This window comes from Nelumbo nucifera, chromosome 5 (genome assembly GCF_055504915.1).
Source record: "Nelumbo nucifera cultivar China Antique chromosome 5, China Antique-T2T, whole genome shotgun sequence".
Classification (NCBI taxonomy): Eukaryota; Viridiplantae; Streptophyta; class Magnoliopsida; order Proteales; family Nelumbonaceae; genus Nelumbo; species Nelumbo nucifera.
The window spans coordinates 38568088-38592568 of NC_142653.1; the positions used below are offsets into that span (position 1 = coordinate 38568088).

The window sequence follows — 24481 nt, forward strand, 5'->3', positions numbered from 1 at the left end:
TTATATTATTTAACTTTCACCTAACAAATTCCATTCATCCCACAAGTCCCCATTAATTAATTATTTTAAAAATTATAAATATAAAATAATTATATATTTTTATTACATGACTTTCGCTTAACAAAATTCATGCATCGCGCAGATCCCCGCTAATTATAAAATATATAAAAGACAGGCCGACAATCAATTTGGGCCCAGTCTAAAACCCGGACCGGAATCATTACGCCGTTTTGTGAGTCGAGAGCGAAGCCGTGGCCACGGTTTTTTGTCCGTCCATGAGTGGATGTTGCTAAAGCCCAAGCTAAGCCTGAGGCGCTCTCTCTCTCTGACTCTCTCTCTCTCATGTTTTCCACAACAATGGCAAATTAGAACCCAAAATCCAAGTACAGAAATCAACTCATCGTTCCATGGCGGTCGTTGCTCTTCACGTCACTAGAGTTTCCCGCCATTTTCGTTTGTTGTCCCCGTTCACACCAATCTCGTCATCGGTTCTGAAGAGGCCCGGAGGCCCTGGACAATTATGTGTTCGAAGAAAATATCGCCGGAGTTGCAGTTTCTTCGGATGGTTTCCTACCCGGGAACTCACTATTGTCGCGTCGGGCTCTCGAGGTACTGCAAAGAAAGTTTAGCTCTCTATCCGTGTCTCTCCGTCATTTTATCGAGCATCCACTAGTTTAGTTGCGATGTCCCATAAATTGGATAATCAAGAAAATTGGAGACGTCAATGGTGAATTATGTAGCTAGGTTATTCATTTAAGTTATTTAAGAAGTCGAAAGTGTTGTTGTTAGTATCTAAGTGAAAGTCGAAAGTTAAGGTATTTGTTCATATGTCATTGCATTAGTTGATCTGAATTACTTTTCATATCCCTGAAAGTGTATCTTTTTTAAAGTTCTCTTTGTTTGAACTACTAACCTCTTCAGACTGCTTTTCTGCACGTAATTGTTTGCCTATAATACATATAGCTAGTTGGTTAGTTTACTTTACTCTGATTTGTTTTGTAATATGGAGATGATTGTTTTCTTGTTGTTCGGAAAACTGTATGAATGCCCTTGGTTACTTTCTAACTATGGATAAAATCTTGTTGAAATCCATTCACCTTTGGGGTTTATTGAAATTAAGCTTATTGTTGTGTTCTGCATCCATATTGTGATTTAAGTTTCTCAGTTGTGTTTTGCCTAGTTATGCATTTTGTTTTGCATCATAAGCTTTTCTTTAAATTCTTAAATAAATTAATAAAATATATTCAGGTGGTATATTTTAAAAGGGCATAGGGTGAAGTAGTGTGAATTAATTTGGAGGCTCATGATCGAACAATGAAATGGCCATTTGACAGAGTTTAATGGTGAAATGAGACTCATTTAACCAAGACCATATAGTTCGTATAGGCTTTGTCAAATTAAGTATTATAAAAGCAGTGCTTTATAGTCTTTGGAACAAATTTTTTCTTCATGACATGGATTTTTAAGAAATAAGTAATCTAGTATCTAGAGTATTGGATACCTCAGTTTGTCCAACACTATTGTTAAAACCATAAGAAAGGAAGTTGAAAAGAAAGTGAATGAAGCTAAATATAGGGCTTATGATGAGTTTTGCCATAATTTAGGCACTAAAGAGGGAGAAAAAGGAATGTATAAACTAGCAAAGCTGAGAGAAAGGAAAGATAGAGGTTTCAACCATGTTAGGTGCATTAAAGATGAAGACCAAAGAATCTTGGTAAAAGATGAAAAAATCAAACAAAGATGGAAAAACTATTTTGAAAAATTGTTAAATTAACAACAAGGAGAGGGTGCTAATAGAGGAAAAACTAGGAATACTAATAGAGTTATATGTACTAAAGTAAAAGAGGTAGTAAATAAGATGAAGAAAGGAAAGGCGTTAGGACCCAATGGGATTCCAATAGAAGTGTGGAAGTGTATGGGAGAGGTAGGTGTATTATTGGCTAACTAAGCTACTTAATAAGATACTAAAAGAAAAGAGGATGATCGATGATTGGAGAAATAGCAGTATGGTGCCTATATTTAAGAACATAGGTGATATATGAAGTTGTAATAACTATCGAGGGATTAAACTCATGAGCCACACCGTGATTTTTTTTTTTTTGATAATTAAGAAGAGAATAAATGAATAAGGATTATGACTTGAAACAAGTGTATCGGAGAAGCAATTTGGCTTTATGCTAGGGAGATCAACCATGGAAGATACATTGTTTTTGAGACAATTGATAGAAAAATTTAGAGAGAAGAAGAAATATCTCTATATTAGTGTTCATTGATCTAGAAAAGGCTTATGATAGAGTTCTTAAAGAGATAATATGGTGGGTCTTGGAAAAGAAAAGGGTTCAAAATAGGTATATAGACCTAATTAAGGATATGTATAAGGGGGCAACAACCAATGTTAGAATAGATGTGATTTAGACCAATAAAAAATAGTAAAAATATTTCTGATTATAGTAGAAGAGGAAGACAAGAAGAAGAAGACAAGAAGAAGAAGAAGGGAGAATGGACAAGAAGGGAGAAAGAAGGAGTTCGATAATCTCCTATTTCTCCACTCTAATCTTTTATTAATCTTACTAAGATTACATAAATTACAAGTTTTCCCTTAAGTGGGCGTCCACCTCATCATCATACTTAGAAAACATAAAAAAGAATTAAAGACCCATTAAGAACAAATAACAAGAATAAACTAATCAATAAGATAGAAATGGGCTAGGGCCCATTCGGCCCAGTCTCTCTACACTCCCCCTCAAGTTGAGCATAGATATCAATCATGCCCAACTTGCTTATATAGTGAACCAGCTTTCCTTTAAGAACACCTTTTGTTAAAACATCAGCCAACTGTTCTTAAGAAGCAACAAATGGCAGATAGACTTTTCTTGAAGCAACTCTTTCCCGTATAAAGTGCCTGTCAACTTCTATGTGCTTAGTTCTATCATGCTGAACAAGATTATGTGCAATGTTGATAATGGCTTGGTTGTCACAATATAACATCATTGGCTTCTCACAGTTTATACCCAATTCTTCTAAAAGTGATCTCAACCACAAAAGTTCTGAAACTCCATGTGCCATTGCCCTGTACTCTGCTTCAGCCGAGGATCTAGCCACTACAGATTGCTTCTTACTCTATGATACAATGTTCCCTGCCACCATAGCACAGTAACCTAAAGTGGACCTCCTATCATCAATACATCCAGCCTAGTCAGCATCAGTGTATGCTTCCAGCTTCATGTGTCCATGCTTAGCAAACAAGATACCTTTCCCTAGAGTCCCTTTTAGACCCTCATAGCAGTTGCTAAATGTGTATCTCTGGGAGAATGCATGAACTGACTAACTACACTAATTGCATAGGAAATATCTAGTCGAGTCTTGCAAAGATATAATAACTTTCCAACCAGTCTCTGGAACAATCCCCTATCAATCAACAGTTCACCATCAATAGCTGACAGCTTATGATTTAGGTCTACCGGACTGGAAGCTGGTCGAGCACCAAGTTTGCCAGTCTTTGCAAGAAGATCAAGAACATACTTACGCTGAGAAATGAAGATACCATCCTTAGACCTTGCAACTTCAATTCCCAAGAAATTTCTAAGTTCACCCAAGTCTTTAATCTCAAAGTCAGTGTTAAGAAATCTTTTGAGATGAGTAACTTCCTAAGTATCATTACCAGTAACCACAATATCATTAACATAGACAATTAGAAGGGTCACTAAAGAATCTCTCTTCTTAACAAACAGGGTATGATCAGACTGAGTCTATATGTACCCAAAAGTAACAAGGGCAGCCCGAAATCTATCAAACCAAGGTCTAAGAGATTGCTTAAGGCCATAAAGGGACTTCTTTAGTTTATAGACTTTCCCTTGCATCTCCTTTCCATACACCCCTAGAGGTAAAGGCATATAGACCTCTTCATGTAGGCTCCCATTCAAGAAAGCATTTTTAACATCGAATTGATGAAGCGGCCAATCAAAAGTAGCAACTAAAGATAGCAAAACTCGAATTGAAGTCATTTTGGTCATTGGGGCAAAAGTCTCCAAGTAATCAATACCATACATCTAAGTGTATCCTTTAGCAACCAAACGGGCCTTAAATCTTTCAATAGTACTATCTAAATGATACTTGATAGTGAATACCCACTTATAGTCAACCGGTTCCTTTCCCCCAGGCAAATCCACAATTTCCCAAGTATTGTTCTTATGCAAAGCATCTAATTCAATCATCATAGCATCCTTTCATTTTGGTTTGGATAAGGCTTCTGGGATAGATCTAGGAATCACATGTGTGGAAACAAAGACAACAAAGGAATAGTAGGAAGGGGAAAGAAGGCTATAGGACAGGTGCTTGGAAATGCAATGAGTTGTACATTTCCGTTTTCCTTTGCAAAGAGTAATAGGGAGATCAAGGTCAGGGAAGGTATCAGAAGTGGTAGAAGGGGGCTGACTTGTTACCTCAGTAGTGATGGGAGGAGCAAGAGGCTCATTTGAAGGTGTGGAAACAACTTGCACTTCCCTGAGTCTTTGTCTCTGGTACCACCTTTGAACAATAGGATGGGAAGAAAAAGCGGGAGGATGAGCAGGAGGAGGGGGAGCAGGAACATGAGAAGAAGACCCAATAGAAGACTCGATGAGAGGAGACTCAATAGAAGACTCAATGGGGATTGGAAGAGGGACAAATGGTGACATTGCAAACAACTCCTCTGAATGCTCCCCCCCTCAGGAGAAGTACCAAAGAAAGGAACAGACTCAACAAATGTGACATCTCTGGAAATAAAGCAAGTGCCACGAACCGGATCAAAACAACAATACCCCTTTTGTGTGGATTCATATTCCCAAGAAGGCACACTTGTGTGCTTTAGGCTCAAACTTATGTCTCTGATGATTGTGAACATGAACATAACAAGTGCACCCAAACACTCGGAGAGGAAGAGAGAAGAGATCCTCATTTGGAAATAGGAGGCTAATGCGGGTTTTAAAACTTAGAACTCGGGAAGGCATCAATCTTATCAAGTATGTAGCTGTAAGGACAACATCCCCCCAAAACTTAACAAGAACATGAGAAGCAAAAAGGAGGCTCCTCGCAACCTCAGCCACATGTTGGTTCTTTCTTTCCACCACTCCATTTTGTTGTGGAGTGTAGGAACAAGAGCTTTGATGAATAACTCCAAAGGTATCAAAGTAGGAGGAAAGGCTCTTCTCAAAATATTGCTTTGCATTATTAAATTGGAAGATTTTGATCCGAGTATTAAACTGGGTAAAAATAAGCTCATGAAATTTTTATACAATATTTAGCACTTCATCCTGGGATCTCATAAGGTAAATCCAGGTGTAATGAAATACTTGTAATCCCCCATAGCAGATAAATGATATGTCCCCCACACATCAGAGTGCACTATGGAAAGGAGAAGTTGATCTTTTATTGCTCATTGAAAAAGATTGTCTACAATGTTTTGCAAGTTCACATGACTCACAATGAAGACTCGATAGGGATATTCCCTTAAACATTTTTGGGAACAAATAACTCAAAGTTGAAAAAGACAAATGATCAAATTTCAAATGACATAACATGACTCTATCAACTGACTCTGATGAGATAAGACTCCAAAGCTACTCCACTAGGTGGTCCAGGACTTCATCAGAGATATCCAACAAATATGTTCCATTTGTTTCATGGCCACTCCCAATTGTCCTCCGAGTTTTCAGGTCCTGAAAAACACAATGAGTAGGAAAGAAGGTTATGCTGCAATTCATTGATTTAGTTAAGCTACTAATAGATAAAAGGTTGGTGTTAAGTTTGGGAACATAAAGGACAAAGGACAAAACAAGGGAGTCGGAGGCTCTAATATTCCCTTTGCCAGAGATGGGAGCAAGAGACCCATCGACAAGGGAAATCTTCTCTCTATCAGAGAGGAGCTGGTATGAACATAAAAGGTTAGATATGCTGGTCATATAGTTTGATGCACCAGAATGTATAATCCAAGGAATTCTACGATTACTTGAGGTTGTAGCATGATTTGCAGAAGCACGAATACCTAAATGGGCAAATGCGGATGAAGAGGTATTACCAGAGGAGGAAGTTGCAATAGTAGTCTCTAAGTGATTAATTAACCTCCCATATCTCTCAACTTCTGCCTTCACTGCTACTAGCTGCTCCACAATAGATTTTTCTTCACTTTCTCTATTTACACCTTCAAATGCTGTAGCAACATTTGCATTCTTGGGCTTTCCAGACTGATCACTTTTCTTAAAGTTGTTGTTGTTGTTCTGAAACCTATCTGGAAGAAGTTTCCAACAAGTATCCTTAGTATGTTTTGGTTTCTTGCATTGTTCACATTATCACCTCTTTCTTCTCAATTGGCCCCTTTGGTTTTATGCATGTACAAAATTGTTCTGGAGGTGGTGGACCCTGTAACTGTACCTGTCGCTTGCTCTCTTCACTACTCACCATAGTATGCCTGAGCAAGTGTTACTTCATCCTTAGCTAGAATATTCTATCTCGTAATATCAAATTCAGGGTTGAGTCCTGTAAGAAACTCAAACACCCTATTTCTTTTCACAAATTTCTTGAATTTCTCTACATCCTTGGTGCTTTCCCATACAACTGCTTCCATAACATCAATCTCCTGCCATAGTGACTTCAACATTGAGTAGTAGACATCTACACTCTTCTCCCCCTGTTTCAGATTTTTCACATCATTCTTCAGTTTGTAGGCCCTTGCAACATCCAATTTCTGAGAATATGTTTCTGTAACACCATACCAAATCTCCTTGGCTGAAGTCATCCAAAGATAATGTTGACTTATGTGGGGTTGCATAGAATTTACCAACCATCCAATAACTGTGTAGTTATCTTGCATCCATTTCTCACAAGGTTTAAAATGTCGATGTCGATGGAAATGTCGCTTACCAAAATATAGGACATATGTCGGAAATGTCGAGGGGAAATATTGTAAAAATTAGAGACATTGTGGAAATATTATGAAATATGTGGAAATATGCAAAGATATTTTGTAAAATGATAAAAGAAGCATTAATACATATTTCTAGACTATTATCTTATTCCCAACCATTATATAAAGCTAAGAAACTAAGATCAATAACAAATTAGTAAATGATGATTTACTGATTTATTATGCATTTTGATGTTTTTACAAGGTTATCTGATATTTTCTTTTCTTATTTTTAATTCTGATTTATTGTAAATTCTAATATATTTATTTCACACTAGTAAATAGAAATACATTTATTCTGATTTTTTAAATATTAAAGTTATAATACATTATGTTTTATTATAAATTTAATAAACTGATTCTCCTTTTTGCAGTATTAAGATTATGATAAATTCTGATTTCTTATAAAACTTAATGAATTTATTATGATTTTTAATACTAAATTTATAATAAATTATGATTTAGTATAAAATTTATTAAATTTATTCTGATTTTTTATATTAAATGTAGAATATGGTTTATTATAAAATTTAATAAACATTTTCTGATTTTAATAAATATTTTAAAAAATACTAACTAGTTAATATTTTATTACTTGAAAAATATTTTATGTTTTATATTATAAAGTAATTAATTTATTCTTTTGTTTTTATATTTTGTTAATTCTTTTTATAAATATTTTATTTGAAATATTAAATAGAAATTATTAATGGAATAATCTATATTAATATGCTGTATTATATTAATATAATATACTAATATATTATATTTTTAATGTACATTAGTCGACATAATAGGAAAAATTGTATTTTTTTGGGTTATTTGGACCGATTTGGTCGACATTTCCGAAATATAGGAAATGTCGACCGACATAATGTAATTTTTATATTACCGTCCACTTTCATGTCGGTGAGCCTCGACATCAACATATGTTGGGCAACATTAGCGATATTTGGCGACATTTGAAACCATGATTTCTCATATATAGGATCAGTCTCTTTTAGTTTCTCCTTACTACCCGTGAGAAATCCTAATTTACCTCTACTGTAGACATGAATCTTTATAGATTTTTCCCAAGCTAAATAATTTGTTCCATTAAGTTTGATTGTAGTCACTCCTGTCAAAATGGAATCTACAAAACCAACCCTCGACACTGGGATCTACTTCATCTCACTTCCAGATTGCTCCATTGATCAAACAAAAATAAAAAAACAAGGCTTTCAAGCTTTATAGACCTAACTGAGGTCAGTTCAACCCTTAAAAATCCCAAAACTAAGGTTTCACTGTACCTGGCCTCCGGGGAGAAAGAGAGAAGAAGAAGCCGCTCCAACCAGAGCTTCCCAAACCTCTTCCAATTGCAACCACCCACTTTTGGAGATCAAAAGGAACCCTCCAAGCCTTGAGCGCATACCCAAGTAGTCTCTTTAACCTGTAACTGGAAACTCTCTAGTCGGCTTGGGTTTTGGGCAAAAAATTAGCAGCCCCACTTTCTTGCCAATCTATAGCTAGATTCTGACTATCCAAACCATCTACCAACTAGGCATACAAGTTCTCTGAATAATCAACAACTTATCTCTTCATATACTCTTCTAATCGAAAGGTGTATGGGAAAAGAAAAGAAAAAAATATAAAAGAATGAAGACCTGCTCTGATACCAAGATGTTATTCTAACCAATATAATAAGTAGTAAAAATAAAAAGGAAGAGAAGAAGAAGAAGACAACAAGAAGAAGAAGAGAGAAAGAAGATGGAGTTCGATAATAGCTCCTATTCACCCACTGGTCTTGAAAATAGAGACAACATATTGCTGTCTTTGTCTCTTAGAATCCCACCAATTTGCCAAGGTTCAACAATAACTCCTATCTATTTGCATCAATGTTTTAAAAACCGACCTAGAACTGGAACCGCTTTGGCCACCGGTTTCTGGGTTAACGGTTCAACCGTTCAGTTTGAATGGACGGCCCGTTCTGATTTAAAAAAATAATTAAAATAAAAAATGGCCAAAAACCGTTGACCGGGTTGACAGTTTGACTGCTCGGGTCAAGGGCCGCTGACCAAGTCAATGGTTTTGGGGTGAAATGGAACCGGTTTCTTGGACGGTTCTTGGGTCAACCGGTCCGACTGTCCAGTTTGATTTTCAAAACCTTGATTTGCATTAATCATAGATGAATTGACTAAACATATTCAAGAAGAAGTTCCATTGTGCATGTTTTTTTGCGGATGACATTGTTTTAATTGATGAAACTAATGAAGGATTAAATGCAAAATTAAGCTTATGGACAAATGCCCTATAAACAAGAGGTTTCAAAATAAGTAGGACTAAAGTAGAGTATATGACATGTAAATTTAATAATAATAGGTGCATAAATCAGGATACATTTACGATTGGAGACCAAGAGATAACACAATGTGACCATTTTCGGTACCTTGGTTCAATAATTCATAACAAGGGAGAGAATGAGGGATTGATGAAACTAATGAAGGATTAAATGCAAAATTAAGCTTATGGACAAATGCCCTATAAACAAGAGGTTTCAAAATAAGTAGGACTAAAGTAGAGTATATGACATGTAAATTTAATAATAATAGGTGCATAAATCAGGATACACTTACGATTGGAGACCAAGAAATAACACAATGTGACCATTTTCGGTACCTTGGTTCAATAATTCATAACAAGGGAGAGAATGAGGACAATGTTACCCAAAGAATTAGTATAGGTTGGGCAAAATGAATGCATCTGGACTTTTGTGTGAAAGGAGAATACCACTTAGGTCTTGTTCATTTTTCAGATTCTGGAGGGGAAAGAAATGTGAGAGAGAGGGAGAGAGAGAGAGAGAAGACTAAGATGGTTTGGTTATGTGCATAGAAGACCACCAACAACTCCAATTAGAAGAAGTGATTTGTTACACATTAAGGGGCTAGAAGAGCTAGGGGTAGACCAAAAAGGACATGGATAGAAGTAGTAATAAATGATTTAAGCACTAATAATTTAACGGTGAATATGGCTTTAAATAGGACGGATTGGCAAAACAGAATTCATGTAGCCAACGCCATATAGCTGGTATAAGGCATGGATGATGGTGATGATAATGATGATGAAATAGAGGATACTATGATTTGGCCAGGGAAAAGTGAAAGAAGATGAAATTGTTTGGAAGCAGAAACCTAAAGGAAAGTTCATGGTTTCATTATTCTATGTTGCTCTTGCTATGGGGTGGTTCATTTGGTTGAAACTTCTTGGTTTTGGAGTGGCATGTTCTTCCTTATGTTGAGGTCTTTTTGTGATTCATTTTCCTTGATAAGATGCTTACTATTAGTTCCCTAAACCACATGCAAATGTGGCTTCAATATTATATTGTGTTCAAATTGATGCCAGTCTGTAAACCATTTTTGTTCATTTTGTCTCTGGGTCTTCCACCTTATGGGGAGTCCTTTCTTTCATTACTTAGGTCGCTTGGATTTTGTCTCCCTTGATCCATGAAGTAGATCTTTCTTGGTCCTTGCTCTAGAGTTTAGATGGAGTTTTTGGGGGGTTTCATTCTCTAGAACATAGTTTATTTTCTACTAGTTGGAAGGTATGGAATAAAAGGAATTGGAGGATTTCTGAAAGTCTTCTATTTTTTTGGTGGTTTGAGAATTAAAAAAAAAGGAATTGTAAGCTTTGTAAAGGCCTATGGTGCACCTATACACAATTGCAAATAACTTGTGATGGATTGGGTGTAGCATTAAAAGACTTTGGGAAAGATTCTTTTTTTATTGGGTGTAGGTAGAGGTGGGTTCTATCCGAGCCAAATATTTGACTATTCAATCTTTGGCTCAAAAAAAAAAAAAAAAGAGGCTCGAGTTTGGGCTTGAGCTCGATTCTAGCTAGAAACATGAGCTCGAATTTGGCTCGACTTGGATCGAGCTTAACAGTGAGCCAAGCTTCATATAAAAAATTTATAGATGTAAAATTTTATACATATAATAAAATTAAAAAGCTCGATTAGGCTTGCAAGCTTCATGAGTTGAGCTTCATTGGGCTCGAGCTTGGCTTAAACCCATCCGAATTATTTTTTCACAAGCCGAGCTCAAATAGCTTGTGAAAAGCTCGAATTGTATCCACCCCTAGGTGCAAGTGGACCTTGCCATTGGAGCTACATGGACTCTTCGACCCATCCACCTTTAGATGGCTGAAGAAGAGAGACAGAGTTCTCTGGAGGTGCAAAAGGGCAGCTTTGATTTGGACTTTATGGGAAGAAAGAAACACTAAAGTTTTCAAGAGAAAGAGAGAAGCATGGAAGTGATAGAAGAGTGTACAGTCTTGAGGGTGATACACTAGGTTAAAACCTTTGGACAATTTTCACAGTTCTCCTTTGATGATATCTGGAGGAATTTCGGTACAGTGGCAAAAAGTTTTCATCTAGGACAAACCTATTTCTTCTTGGACCCCTCCCAAAGAAGACTTGATTAAACTTCGATGGAAGCAGCCTAGGCAATCTAGGGCCTTAAGGAATAGGTGTCTTAAGAAACAAAGAGGGAGGGGTTATTGCATTGTTCTCAGGTATGGTTGGTATGGGAGATTCAGCTAGAGCTGAGTTTCTTGCTGCTCTTCAAGGTTTACAGCTAGCAAGACAGTTGAGCTTCAATAAACTGGTGATTGAAGGGGATTCTAAGTTGGCAATAGGTTGGTTGAAGAACCCAGAGACAATTTTATGGACTTTCAGGGAGGAGATGAAGAGGGGGGGGGGGGGTTGCACCTCACACCTCTCTTTGATCCATGCACTTCTTTTGTTTAATCCTTTAATCAAATTTCCTTGTTACTGATAAAAAATCTTTAGTGGGGAGGTCTTTTTAGGGTCTTTTGAAAGGCCTATGGGGTGCCTATTGCACAGAAGTACTTCTTAGGCATTGACATTGAAAGACCTCGGTGATTTTAACTGAAAATGTTTTGTATTTAACTAGTGCACTGTTTTGGTTGTAGAGGGGTCCTTACATTTGAAGATCTCTTGTTGATTTTGAGGCACTCTTGATTCATATTTATACATTAAGGAAATACTCTTCACAATATAGAAAATGCAAAGATTAGCAAGGCTTTATTATACTAAATCTTCTTTCACCAATAAGTTGCACTTCTTGTATACATGCATTTTCTTGCGGCCTTCTTATCTAATTAACTTTTCTGCTTTTATACTTGCATATTATGTCATATATCTTCTTTTAAAAAATTTTTTATGCCAATTATTATGTCGGTTTTTGTTTATTTAGGACCCTTATGGTTGCATGGCATTATCACAACCCTCCTATACTCTTCCTTTTCTTTTAAAGCAGTTTAAAGGATGTGGTAAAAGTGTTTTTTTTTTTTTTCTATTACTCTTTTATTCTAAGCTTAAACCACTGCACATAAGAATCCTTATTTAATCTTTCTTAGGCTGGGAAAACCATGTTGAAGCTGTTGAAGAAAGATATGATGTCATTGTGGTTGGTGGAGGACATGCAGGCTGTGAAGCTGCTCTTGCATCTGCTCGTCTGGGAGCAAAGACCCTTCTTCTTACACTAAACATTGATCGCATTGCATGGCAGGTCAATATTTTCAGCTCTGGTTAATGGTTCTTATCTTTGTTAGTTGATGTTTTCTGAGTTTTCTTTTGAGAAATAACAAAAGTTTACTGATATAGGTGATACACATCCTGTGCACATAGGATTCTCTTCCTCAGTTTCTTTATGAACTCTCTTCCACTGTTTTGACTTCTGACCTTCAGCTTGTAGACAGTCCAGTCCTAAAACTTATGGGGGTTCCAAGAACTAGTTGAAACTGAAAACAAAACGAGAAAAAAATAACTATCTTTCTAACTTCATCATCAGGACTAGAGTTCTGATCATGTATGAAAACTGTGAGGTAGGGCATGGTTGATAGTTGTAGCCATTTGTACGATCAGATGATGTTAATAAGTGAAGATTCTTCAGCACCTACCACTGTTAAAAGGAGTAATGGCCTTATTGTAATTGAACTTCAATATTGTTGTTACTGGCTTCTTTCCTGTTATTTGTAGAGAACCAATGTTCAAGCTATTCGAATTGAATCATCTTTCTTTCTTTCTTGTTCTTTTTTTTTTCTGGGTGAGGAGTTTTATATTAGATTCTGAAATATGTTTTGTGATATGAAAGAGACATTACATGTAACCATTGTTTTTAACACAATACAGCCTTGCAATCCAGCAGTGGGGGGACCTGCAAAGTCACAACTGGTACATGAAGTAGATGCACTTGGTGGTGAAATTGGGAAAATTGCTGACAGGTGACATTCAAGAACCACTGAATTTTGGCTCAAAGTTATTTTGTTGTTCTTGTCACCACTATTTATTCTCTTGCTAACGTCCGTTCAGTGTTTTGACACAATCCCTGTTGCTTTTTTTTACCTAGCTTTTCATTAGCCAAGTTTTGATTGTCCTCAATAAAGGTAGTTGTATATCTAGGTCAATTTCTTCCATGTAAATCAGTTATGAGGTGTGAAATTTTGTTTGCTGTCATGTAAGTTGAGATTCTAAATCCCAGTTCCAGCATTTATATTGGTCCCTTCCAAAATCCTTTTAAAAAAATTCTCATCTTATGAAATGCTGGATAGTTTGAAATTGTTCAGGATTTTTTTTTGTCTGATTTGACTTCCAGCATAGTTAATGCTTGACAATGATCTGGCATTTAAAAAAGCGCTATTACTTTGATGTAAACTCACTCTGTTCACTTGTCAAGTCTAGGATTAGACTGTTGGTTAGTTTTTGTATAGAATTTGTTATGGTGATTTTTCCCCAGGTAGGGGTCCTTTTGAAGTTGCTATTGCTTGCCCTTTGTTTGGCCTCTATCCAGTATACCTTTCATCCTTTTTAGATTTAATACATTTGAACTTTGTTATAGAAAATTTGGAGACTTGTATTTTTGGTGTTTGCAAATAGGTCTACTGGAATAAACAGAATGTTGGAGGATTATGTCTAACAGGTATGACAGAAAAATAGAGTGCTGGAGAACAATGCAGGAAATGAAAAAATAAAAAAGATGTTGAAATTTAGAAACTTGGTGGTTGAAGGGGACTCCAAAGTAGTGGTTTGCTGGATTTGCTGGATGACAAACAGCAGACAAACAATGTAGCAGCATGGATAAGTTATTAAGGAGATTAATTGATTGACAAGGGAGTAAGGCACAAGTATTCTGTGGATGCAGTGATCGGAAAATGCCATGGCTGGTTCTTCAGCTAAACAAGGAGTATACAGGGAACATTTATTTTGGGCTAAGATACAATTTAATAAATTCTTGGGATAAGTGGTTGGTTTGGTTGACGTGTTAGAGCATGAAATATTGTAAATGCACTATTTTTTCTATGAATCAGCAATAAAAGTTTTGTTATTTCATTAAGAAAAGAACAATAAAGGTAAAGATATGGTGGAAGCCTAATTACTAAATGATGCAAAGATACCAAAAAAATGCATTGGTTGGAAAAGAAAAGAGTTAAAATCAGTGAATATGCCATGGCAAAGGAAATGCTACCCATCATGAACCAGGTATAAAGAAGGTGCCTGAGATACAGCAATGAAACCCTAGAAACAGAACTGTTATATGAGTATTCCTTCCTTTGATCTGATTAAAATGGGCCCATGACTATGAGATAGATTACTATGCTTCTCCCTCTACTCTAGTCAAGATGGGTCCATGACTTTGAGATAGGTTTTTATGCTTCTTTGGCACTAGGACTAATAATTCACCCTTTTTCGATAGGTAAGTTTTTAACCAGGTTAGTATGTTTATTGCTTGTACGAGATATAATCCTTGATGTTGCCCTGTTATCTGGAATACATCACATTTTATTGAAAACCGTTATGTTATAACATTGTGGATGGTCAATTGTTGTATTCCTTTTAACCAGGTTAGTATCATGCTATAACAATGATACCGGGCAGATTATGTATTTCCCCCCATGTTTGTGTTTTGTCTCAGTGAGGGAGAAACTTCCCATCACACCTTTCTCCTTTGTCAGGAAAGAAGAAAAATCTGGTATCATTTTCTCAATCTTATTGGTTTTAATAGGGTTGCTCCTGCACACATTTTAGAGTTTATTTAGCAATGGAATGGCAAGGTCTTGGCAAAAGGGGTAAGATTTATTGGATCATTGCTTTGCATGCAGTGTTGTGGGGTGTGTGGGAAGAAAGAAATAACCACATTTTTGAGAACAAGGCTAGATCCCCTTGAGGAGTTGTTTGCCCATATTACTTTTCTTTGTGATTCATGGGCGGCAAATGCTGTGGAATTTCAAGGTTTTTCATTGTGAGACTTGCAAAGTAGTCTAGTCTAGTAAACAACTTTAAACTTTGATGGCAGTGCTCTTGGAAACCATGTTGGCATTGAGGGTGTGATTAGGACAGGTGATGGTAATTGTCGACAATATATGATTTGCGGCAAATTAAGAAAGATATGATTTGCTGCAAACTTAGAAAGATTTGATTTGATTGATTACGGATTTGAATAAATTTAGAAAAGATTAGATTTGAATAAAATTAGGAAAGTCATATCCTAGGATTAAGGGAAAGATTTAATCAATCCCTAATTGAGAGAGATTCTAGGAGTAATTGAGAGAGATCCTAGGAGTTTGTCTCTCCTATCTTTTCTTATTTAAGTTGTATGCTCAACTTGTTTTATCAACACATTATCAATACAGAAGTATTTCTTCTTCTCTCCCTCTTCATTTTTTCTTCTCTTCCTCTTTATTTTTCCACATGGTATCAGAGCTTTAGGGTCCGATCATGAATTTTAAGGCCGCCATGGTTGGCTCTGGTTCAGCCTCTTCAGATGCTACCAGTGGTGTGACATCTTTGGAGGGAGGTATTCAGTCAGCGGCCATCTCTCTCTCTGAGAATTCTCTTCAGATTACCATTCACAAATTGAATGGAAAGAATTATCTTGAGTGGTCTTAGTCCGTGCGGTTGGTGATCGACGGCAAAGGGAAACTCGGCTATTTGAATGGCGAAGTAAAACCACCAACCACTGATGATCCAAAGTACAGGCAATGGCGTTCTGAAAATTCTATGGTTACCGCCTGGCTGATCAACTCTATGGATCCTGTGGTTGGAAAACCATTCATGTTCCTTACAACTGCTTGTGATGTGTGGGAAGCTGTTAGGGAAACCTATTCAGATCTAGACAATCATTCACAACTGTTCGAACTGAATACCCGAATGTGGAAGATGCAACAAGGTAAGCGTGAAGTAACTGCTTATTATAATTAGATGATGGCTGTTTGGCAGGAGTTGGATTTATTTGAAGAAGAAGAATGAGAAAGTCCGAGTGACAGTGCTCGGTACAAAAAGAAGATAGAAAGAGGTCGGGTCTTTGTCTTCTTGGCTGGTTTGAATAAAGAACTCGATGAGGTTCGGGGACGTATCTTAGGGCGAAAGCCTTTGCGTAGAGAAGAAGCACTACGGCAAGTGATGTTGAAGAATGTTAATGAAACAAAAACTGAGAATGAAGGGTCCGCTCTTGTGGCCTGAGGTGTAGACGTTGACGGAGATAAACGAGGAGGAAAGCAAAGGCCTTGGTGTGATCATTGCAAAAAGCCATGGCATACTCGGGAAACCTACTGTAAGCTGCACGGGAAACCAGCAGGTTGGAAGAAAAAATCAGTCAGGGGGAGATGTCCGCGCGCTTCAAGTAAGCAATTTGGATCCAGGGCAGCAATCATCATCATAGTCTATTCCTTTCACAAAAGAACAAATAGAGCACTTGTATAAAATGTTTCAATCTCAATCGTTAAGAAACTCTAACCCATCCTGTTCTCTAGCCCAGTCAGGTGCCACTGATCATATGACCGGAACTTCACAATTCTTCTCTTCATATACACCTTGTGCAGGGAATCAAAAGGTTAAAATTGCAGATGGTTCCTTTGCTACTGTTGCTGGGAAAGGATCTGTGTCTATTTCTCCTTCTCTAAACCTTAAAGATGTTCTACATGTTCCTATCCTATCATACAATCTCTTATCTGTCAGCAAACTAACCCTTGATCATAATTCTCGGGTTAATTTTTGGTCTTCTTGTTGTGAATTTCAGGATTTAATCTCGGGGAAGATGATTGGGGGTGCTAAACTGGATGGTGGCCTCTACCTCTTTAATAAAGGATCAACCTTTGGAAGGCAAGATCAACAGACTTGTTTCAGTTCTATCTCAGTTTCTAGTGACAGTGAAGTTTTGTTATGGCATTATCGGTTAAGACATCCTAGCTTTCAATATTTAAAGCATCTATTTCCCAAGTTATTCATGAATAAAAATCATTCATGTTTTAAGTGTGAATCTTGTGAATTAGCAAAACATTATCGTGCTGTTTTTCCGTCCCAACCATATAAAAAATCAAAACCATTTACCATGATTCACAGTGATGTTTGGGGTCCTTCTAGAGTAATAACTCTTTCTGGAAAGTGTTGGTTCATTACTTTTATTGATGATCATACTAGGGTCACTTGGGTTTTCCTTTTAAAAGAGAAATCAGATGCTGAAACTGTGTTTAAAACTTTCTATAACATGGTTCAAACACAATTTCAGACTCAGATTAAAATTTTTCGAAGTGATAATGGAAAGGAATTTTTTAACAATGTGTTAGGGAATTTTTTGGCTGAGAAAGGAATTGTACACCAAAGTTCGTGTGATAATACACCTCAACAAAATGGGGTGGCTGAAAGGAAAAACAAACATCTCCTTGAAGTTGCTAGAGCCCTAAGTTTTCAAACTAAGGTTCCTAAGTATCTTTGGGGAGAAGCCGTTTTAACAACCACTTATTTGATTAACAGACTGCCTATATGAATTTTAGATTTTAAAACACCCATACATGTTTTCATTGACTGTTTTCTAAACTCTCGGCTAGTGACAAACATTCCCTTAAAAATTTTTGGAAGTGTGGCCTTTGTTCATAACCATGATCCTAAACGTTCAAAACTTGATCCAAAAGCACATAAATGTATTTTTGTAGGCTATCCCACTAATCAGAGAGGTTACAAATGCTTTGATCCAGTTTTGAAAAGGATGTTTGTGAATATGGATGTCACATTCTTTGAAGGAACCTACTACTACAGACACTCCCATCTTCACGGGGAGAGCAACACTAGTGAAGATGGTCTTTTAGTTGGTTCTGATTTAATGTTTGAATTTGTCCATAATGATGTTCCTCACAACCAGTCACCGAAAGAAAGGCAGAAAATACAAAATCAGTGGAAGCAAATGAATTAAATATTGAAAATGAACAACCTTCGGTGATGCCATCTCAAAATAAAAAAGTTGAAACAACAGAGATGTGTGCGAAACAGTATAAAGGCCTTGTATATTCAAGGGAACATCTAGCACTGAAAAGGAGAGGCACTATTCCGCAACATCAACAAGAATTTGATATGAGGGAGGATCATGAAATTCATGATAATTCTCCAAAAATACCTGAAAATATTCCTCTAGGTATTTCTAATTCTTCCAGTCAGCTTGATCTTCCCTTTGCTCTTAGGAAAGGTGTTAGGTCTTGTACAAAACATCCTCTATCAAATTTTGTATCTTACAAAAATATTTCACCTTCATATTGTGCCTTTATTTCACAAGTGTCTAGTGTTTCCATTCCTAACAGTATCCAGGAGGCTCTAAATGTTCCTGAGTGGAAAGAAGCTGTTTTTGAGGAGATGAGAGCTTTGGAAAAGAATGCTACTTGAGAGAAAGTGGATCTGTCGGATGGAAAGATAGTTGTTGGTTGTAAATGGGTGTTCACTCTGAAGTACAACTCAGATGGATCCTTTTTTTTTTGATCAATAACACTTTCATTAACTCATCAAAAGAAGATTTACAATAGGAAGACAAACACGCTTATCTTCCAAGAGCAACAAAGAACCTCAAGAAAAGAAAAAAATAAAGAAAACACACTATAGTTACAGCTTAGTCCAAAAAAGTGAATCTCTTTCTGCCCCTTGTTTAGCTAAACCGTCCGCTAGGGAATTAGCTGATATTTTAACCCAAAGTATCTTAACTTCCATCTCCCGCACCAGCCACTTGAATTTCCTCCTCTCATTATTGTACTTCCATAAGCCATTGTGATCTTTAATCAGCCACCCTATCACCACTTCTGAATCCCCTTCAATTAAGAGTTTCTTGATGTTCAACTCCTTAGCTTTCTGTACTCCTTCCATAACTGCAAAGATCTCAGCTCTAAGGGAGTCACCCACTCCAATTGGGCCAGTGAACATAGCAGAAATGACCCCATTTTCATCCCTAAAAACACCCCCAATCCCCGATTGTCCCGGATTTTCCCTGCTACACCCATCAAAGTTTAGTTTCACGAATCCACTAGGTGGAGGGGTCCAAACCACACTCATTACTGACTTAGTCTGTGTGCAATTTGCAATTTCACCCCACTTCCTCAACATGTCATCCACAATGTAATATGTGAAGAGCTCCAATGATTTCAGCCACTGTACCGCCCTAATATGAATGATAGCCCTCAAATCTGTTATTCCTCTCTGAACTTCTGAGAATATCCTGGAGTTTCTTTCTTCCCAAAGTGTCCAACATACTGTAGCCCTTATCCTCTCCACATTGTCCTTCCCCTTTTTATCCGCCACCTGAAAAGAGAAGGAGAAAAAAGGCCTTGCAAGTTTGATGGGGTATTCCAACTACATCCAAATAGGGACAAAGCCCATTCCCAAATTGACCTCGCAAAGTGGCAAGACACCAATAGGTGAAAACCAGTCTCCCCATCTGCTTTACAAAGAACACACCACTGAGGTGACAAACAAGTATTGGGTCTCTTCTTTTGGAGTAGATCACCAGTGTTGATTCTTTCCAGATAGGCTTCCCAACAAAAACTACCAACCCTAGGAGGTATTGCTCTGCACCAAACCTCATCAACAGGAAAAGGAGGGAAGGTAGGACTGGTGGACTGACTTAAGACTTTGAAGAAAGAAGCACAAGAAAAAATGTCGTTGGGAGAAGGTGTCCAAATTCTAGAATCCGCCCTAGTGGGGTCTAAGACAACGTTATCAAGAATTGCAATAAGGCTCAAAATATTGTCAAAGTCTAAGTCCCTCAAATCCCTTCTTAGACCCAAGTTCCACCCAATTCCAGAAGTGGAAGAGGACGGGGTGGTAAAAGACGAGATTGGCTCATTTTTCAGATCAGAAAGAGCAAACAAAGAAGGAAACTGATCCTTTAGAGGGGCACTCGCCACCCAGGTTTGTTCCCAGAATTTTATGGAGTTACCGGAATTCAAATCATACCTGATATTAGGAGAGAAACTGGTAGCAGGTCATGAATGGCTTTCCAAGGAGAATTACTTGTGGTCCTAGCTTTGATTCCAATGTCCCATCCATTATGCTCCAGCCCATGAATACTTGCCACTATTCTAGCTCATAGCTTCTCCTTCTCCAAGGGGAATCTCCACAACCACTTTCCCAACAGAGTCTCCTTCTCCTAATATTACCAAGCTCCAAACCACCACATGTCTTACTCCTACAAACTATCTCCCAGCTAACTCTATGATCCCTCTTTTCCTCTCCCGGTTCCCACAGGAAATCTCTCATTAACTTCTCCAATCTATTAGCAACCTTCACTGGGATTTTAAACACCGACAGGGAAAAGATAGGTAAATTAGCAAGCATGGCCTTAATAAGAGTAATTCTCCCACCAAGAGAGAGGTAGTTCTTTTTCCATGACACCAGTCTTTTTTCAAACCTTTCCACCACCGGGTTCCAAAAGCTCTCTCTCATAGGATTATCACCTAAAGGCAACCCTAAGTAGTTCAAAGGCCACCCTGAGACTTCACACCCCAGCACTTCAGCACTCTCCCTGATCTCTCCCTTCAAATTCACCCCCACAACACTGCTCTTCCCAAGGTTAACCTTCAAGTTGGATATTTGCTCAAACAGTTGTATCACCGACTTCAAATTCCTGATAAAGCTCACATTACCGCCTTCACAAAACATAATCGTGTCGTCAGCAAACTGCAAGTGAGTAAGGGGGGTTTCTACCCTCCCAACTCTCCAACCTCTAATAAGCCCCCTAGAATCTGCTTTGTGAATCAGTTTCCCCAAAACCTCCGCAATTAGAATGAACAAGAAAGGAGAAAGGGGGTCTCCTTGTCTTATACCCCTACTGGCTGGAAAGAAATCTACCACTGTCCCATTCACTAGCACTGAGTAATGACAATTCCGGACACAACCCATAATCCACTTACACCACCTATCCCCGAACCCAAATTTAGTCAAAACTTTCCTAAAAAATTCCCAGTCCACCAAGTCATAAGCCTTTTCCAAGTCCAACTCAGATGGATCCTTGGAGAGATATAAGGCTCGCCTAGTAGCTAAAGGCTTTACTCAGACGTACGAAGTGGACTACTCTGAGACCTTTTCTCCAATGGCGAAACTAAATACAGTTCGAGTACTCTTATCTGTTGCAGCTAACCTTGACTGGCCACTGAATCAGCTGGATGTGAAGAATGCCTTTTTGAATGGAGACTTGGAAGAAGAAGTATATATGGAGCCTCCACCTAGTTTCACTGAGAAGTTTGGAACTAAGGTATGCAAGCTAAACACGTCTCTATATGGATTTAAACAGTCTCCCATAGCCTGGTTTGAAAGATTCACAAGGTTTGTTAAAAGTCAAGGATATAGTCAAGGACAATTTGATCATACTCTTTTCACAAAAAGATCCACCGAAGACAAGGAATCGGTTCTGATTGTCTATGTTGATGACATAATCTTGACTGGAGATGATATTGAAGAGATGAGCAGACTAAAGCAGAGCTTAGCCAAGGAATTCGAGATTAAAGACTTAGGCCAGCTAAGGTACTTTCTTGGAATGGAAGTGGCTAGATCAAAGAAGGGCATTGTGGTTTCGCAACGAAAATATATTCTAGACCTCTTGAAAGAAACTGGAATGAGTGGATGCAAACCTTCAGACACTTCGATAGAAGTTAAGGCTAAACTTGGAGAAGTTAAAGATGGGGTTCCAGTAGATGCAGGTAGATACCAAAGGCTGGTAGGAAGATTGAATTACTTGTCACATACACGTCCTGACATTGCCTTCGCTGTGAGCATGGTGAGTCAATTTATGCACTCCCCGTACGAAGAACATCTTGAAGTTGTGTATCGAATTCTTAAGTATCTAAAAGGCACACCAGGAAAAGGACTCTTCTTCAAGAAAAATGAGAAGAGAGGGGTTGAAGTGTATACAGATGCGGGTTGAGCAGGCTCAATCACTGATAGAAGGTCAACTTTGGAGTACTGCACATTTCTTTGGGGCAATTTAGTTACTTGGAGAAGCAAGAAGTAAAGTGTAGTTGCTAGAAGCAGTGCTGAGGCTGAATTCAGATCAATGGCTCAAGGAGTGTGTGAGGTTCTTTGGCTAAAGAGGGTGCTAGCAGATCTTAAGAGACCAGTGAATTTTCCTATGAAACTGTATTGTGATAACAAGGCAGCTATCAGCATTGCTCATAATCCGGTTCTACATGACAGGACTAAACATGTTGAGATTGGCAGACACTTTATATATAAAGGAGAAACTTGAAGAAGGAATAATTTGCACTCCGTTTGTACCAACCACACAACAAGTTGCAGATGTTTTGACTAAGGGCTTGTTGAGACAGCCATTTGAACTTCAAGTTAGCAAGTTGGGCATGATAGATATCTTTGCACCAACTTGAGGGGGAGTGTCGACAAGATATGATTTGCTGCAAATTTAGAAAGATTTGATTTGATTGATTACAGATTTGAATAAATTTAGGAAAGATTAGATTTGAAGAAAATTAGGAAAGTCATATCCTAGGATTAAGGGAAAGATTTAATCAATCCCTAATTGAGAGAGATTCTAGGAGTAATTGAGAGAGATCCTAGGAGTTTGTCTCTCCTATCTTTTCTTATTTAAGTTGTATGCTCAACCTGTTTTATCAACACATTATCAATACAGAAGTATTTTTTCTCTCCCTCTTCATTTCTTGTTCTCTTCCTCTCTATTTTTCCACAGTAATATCTGTTGGGTTTTTAGTGGCCCTATCAAGACTTCTGATTCAACCAAGGAAGAGGTGCTAGCTGTTTTTACTGGAATCCAAATTGCTAGAAAAGTAGAAATTTGGGTATCTTGAGATTGGCCATTGAAGGAGATACCATAAACACTATAAAGTGGTTAGGAGTGAAAGATGGTGGTCCTTGGAGGCTGGCTCATTCCAAAATGACGCTAGAGACATTTTGGGCACAATGACTGTCCTTGGAGGCTGGCTCATTTCCTAAACAAGGCTAGAGACATTTTGGACACAATGACTGTGACATTACTTTGGATTCCCAGAGGTTTAAATGCTCTGGCTGATAGTCTAGCTAAGTCGGGGACCTTGAGGGATGGATGCTCTGTATGGCAACAGAATTCTGCCTTTGTAATCTGTCATCTGTGACTTTAGTTGTGTTGCATTCAGATGTACATCTTCTCATGTACCTCTTTTTCCTCTGTTAATGAATTTTTGGTCATCTTCCCTCAAAACAATTGTTGCATTCTTTTTATTATATGGTGGATTGTGGAATATTTTGGCTGATTTTATTGTTCAGATTTCTAATATTATTTTGTACCTCCCTGGAAGAGCTTTAACATGTCATTAAATTCTGATTTATCCTTCTGTTCAAGATTATACTTAACATTTTTACTGCAGGTGCTACTTACAAAAGCGTGTTCTCAACCTCTCAAGAGGCCCTGCAGTTCGAGCACTACGTGCACAAACTGATAAGAGGGAATATGCCATGGAGATGAAAAAAGTCGTGGAAAGGTAAATGCATTTGATTTTGGTTTTCTATGTAATTATATTAAGGTCAGATTTATTTTTCTTCATCTAGAATATGCTCAGCCTATTAAAAAATTAATAATAATATAACAACAACAATGTTGATGGTGAAGGTGGTGGTGTTGATGGTGATTTCCCAATAACAAAATAATTTCAGAGTTAAGCTGATGCTTCATCTGCAACCTTACAATATGTTGCAATTTCAGCAGATGAACTATTTTCCTTTGGTAACAACAGATGCAAAAATATCCTTTATCACATCTTCAACATTCCGGCAATGATAGCAGTAAGGGTGGAAAGGATTCAGGGCTTACCATGGGCGGAAGATGCAAGAGCATTCCATTTAATGAAGTGGGATTGGGTATTTAGACCTAATTCAGAAGGTGTATTGAATTTCCCAGGTGTGAGGGCAATGGATAAAGCTCTCTTGGAGAAATGCCATTTGGAGATTTTAGTAGAAAATGGGGCATTATATGAGAGGATGGGTGGTAAACTATGGTTGTGGTTTTGGAACCACATCTGCCTTCTGCCATGCACGGGACATTTGTATACAAAAGCATGATGAAATTCCATCATAAGTTTGCATTCAAAACAAGTTTTTTTGGTGGAAAATTGGATAAAGGTGAGATTTTGGGAGGATAAATGGTGTGGAATTAACAAACTGTGTTTTGTCTCTAGGCTCTTTATCTCTAGTAGATCAGCTCTAAAGATGTAGCTAACTATTAGTTAATACTT

At 37.6% G+C, this 24481-nt stretch overlaps 1 protein-coding gene across 1 annotated transcript in view; it reads left to right on the forward strand.

The window, feature by feature from the left end:
- The first annotated feature begins 212 nt into the window (after positions 1 to 212).
- Positions 213 to 24481, forward strand: part of LOC104606684 (glucose-inhibited division family A protein) — a 59527-nt gene continuing 35258 nt past the window's right edge. Inside the window, exons 1-4 of the mRNA XM_010272009.3 lie at positions 213 to 609; positions 12353 to 12504; positions 13128 to 13219; positions 23618 to 23731. Coding sequence (XP_010270311.1) covers positions 408 to 609; positions 12353 to 12504; positions 13128 to 13219; positions 23618 to 23731 — 560 coding nt within the window. The 5' untranslated portion in view covers positions 213 to 407. The remainder of the gene's footprint in view (positions 610 to 12352; positions 12505 to 13127; positions 13220 to 23617; positions 23732 to 24481) is intronic.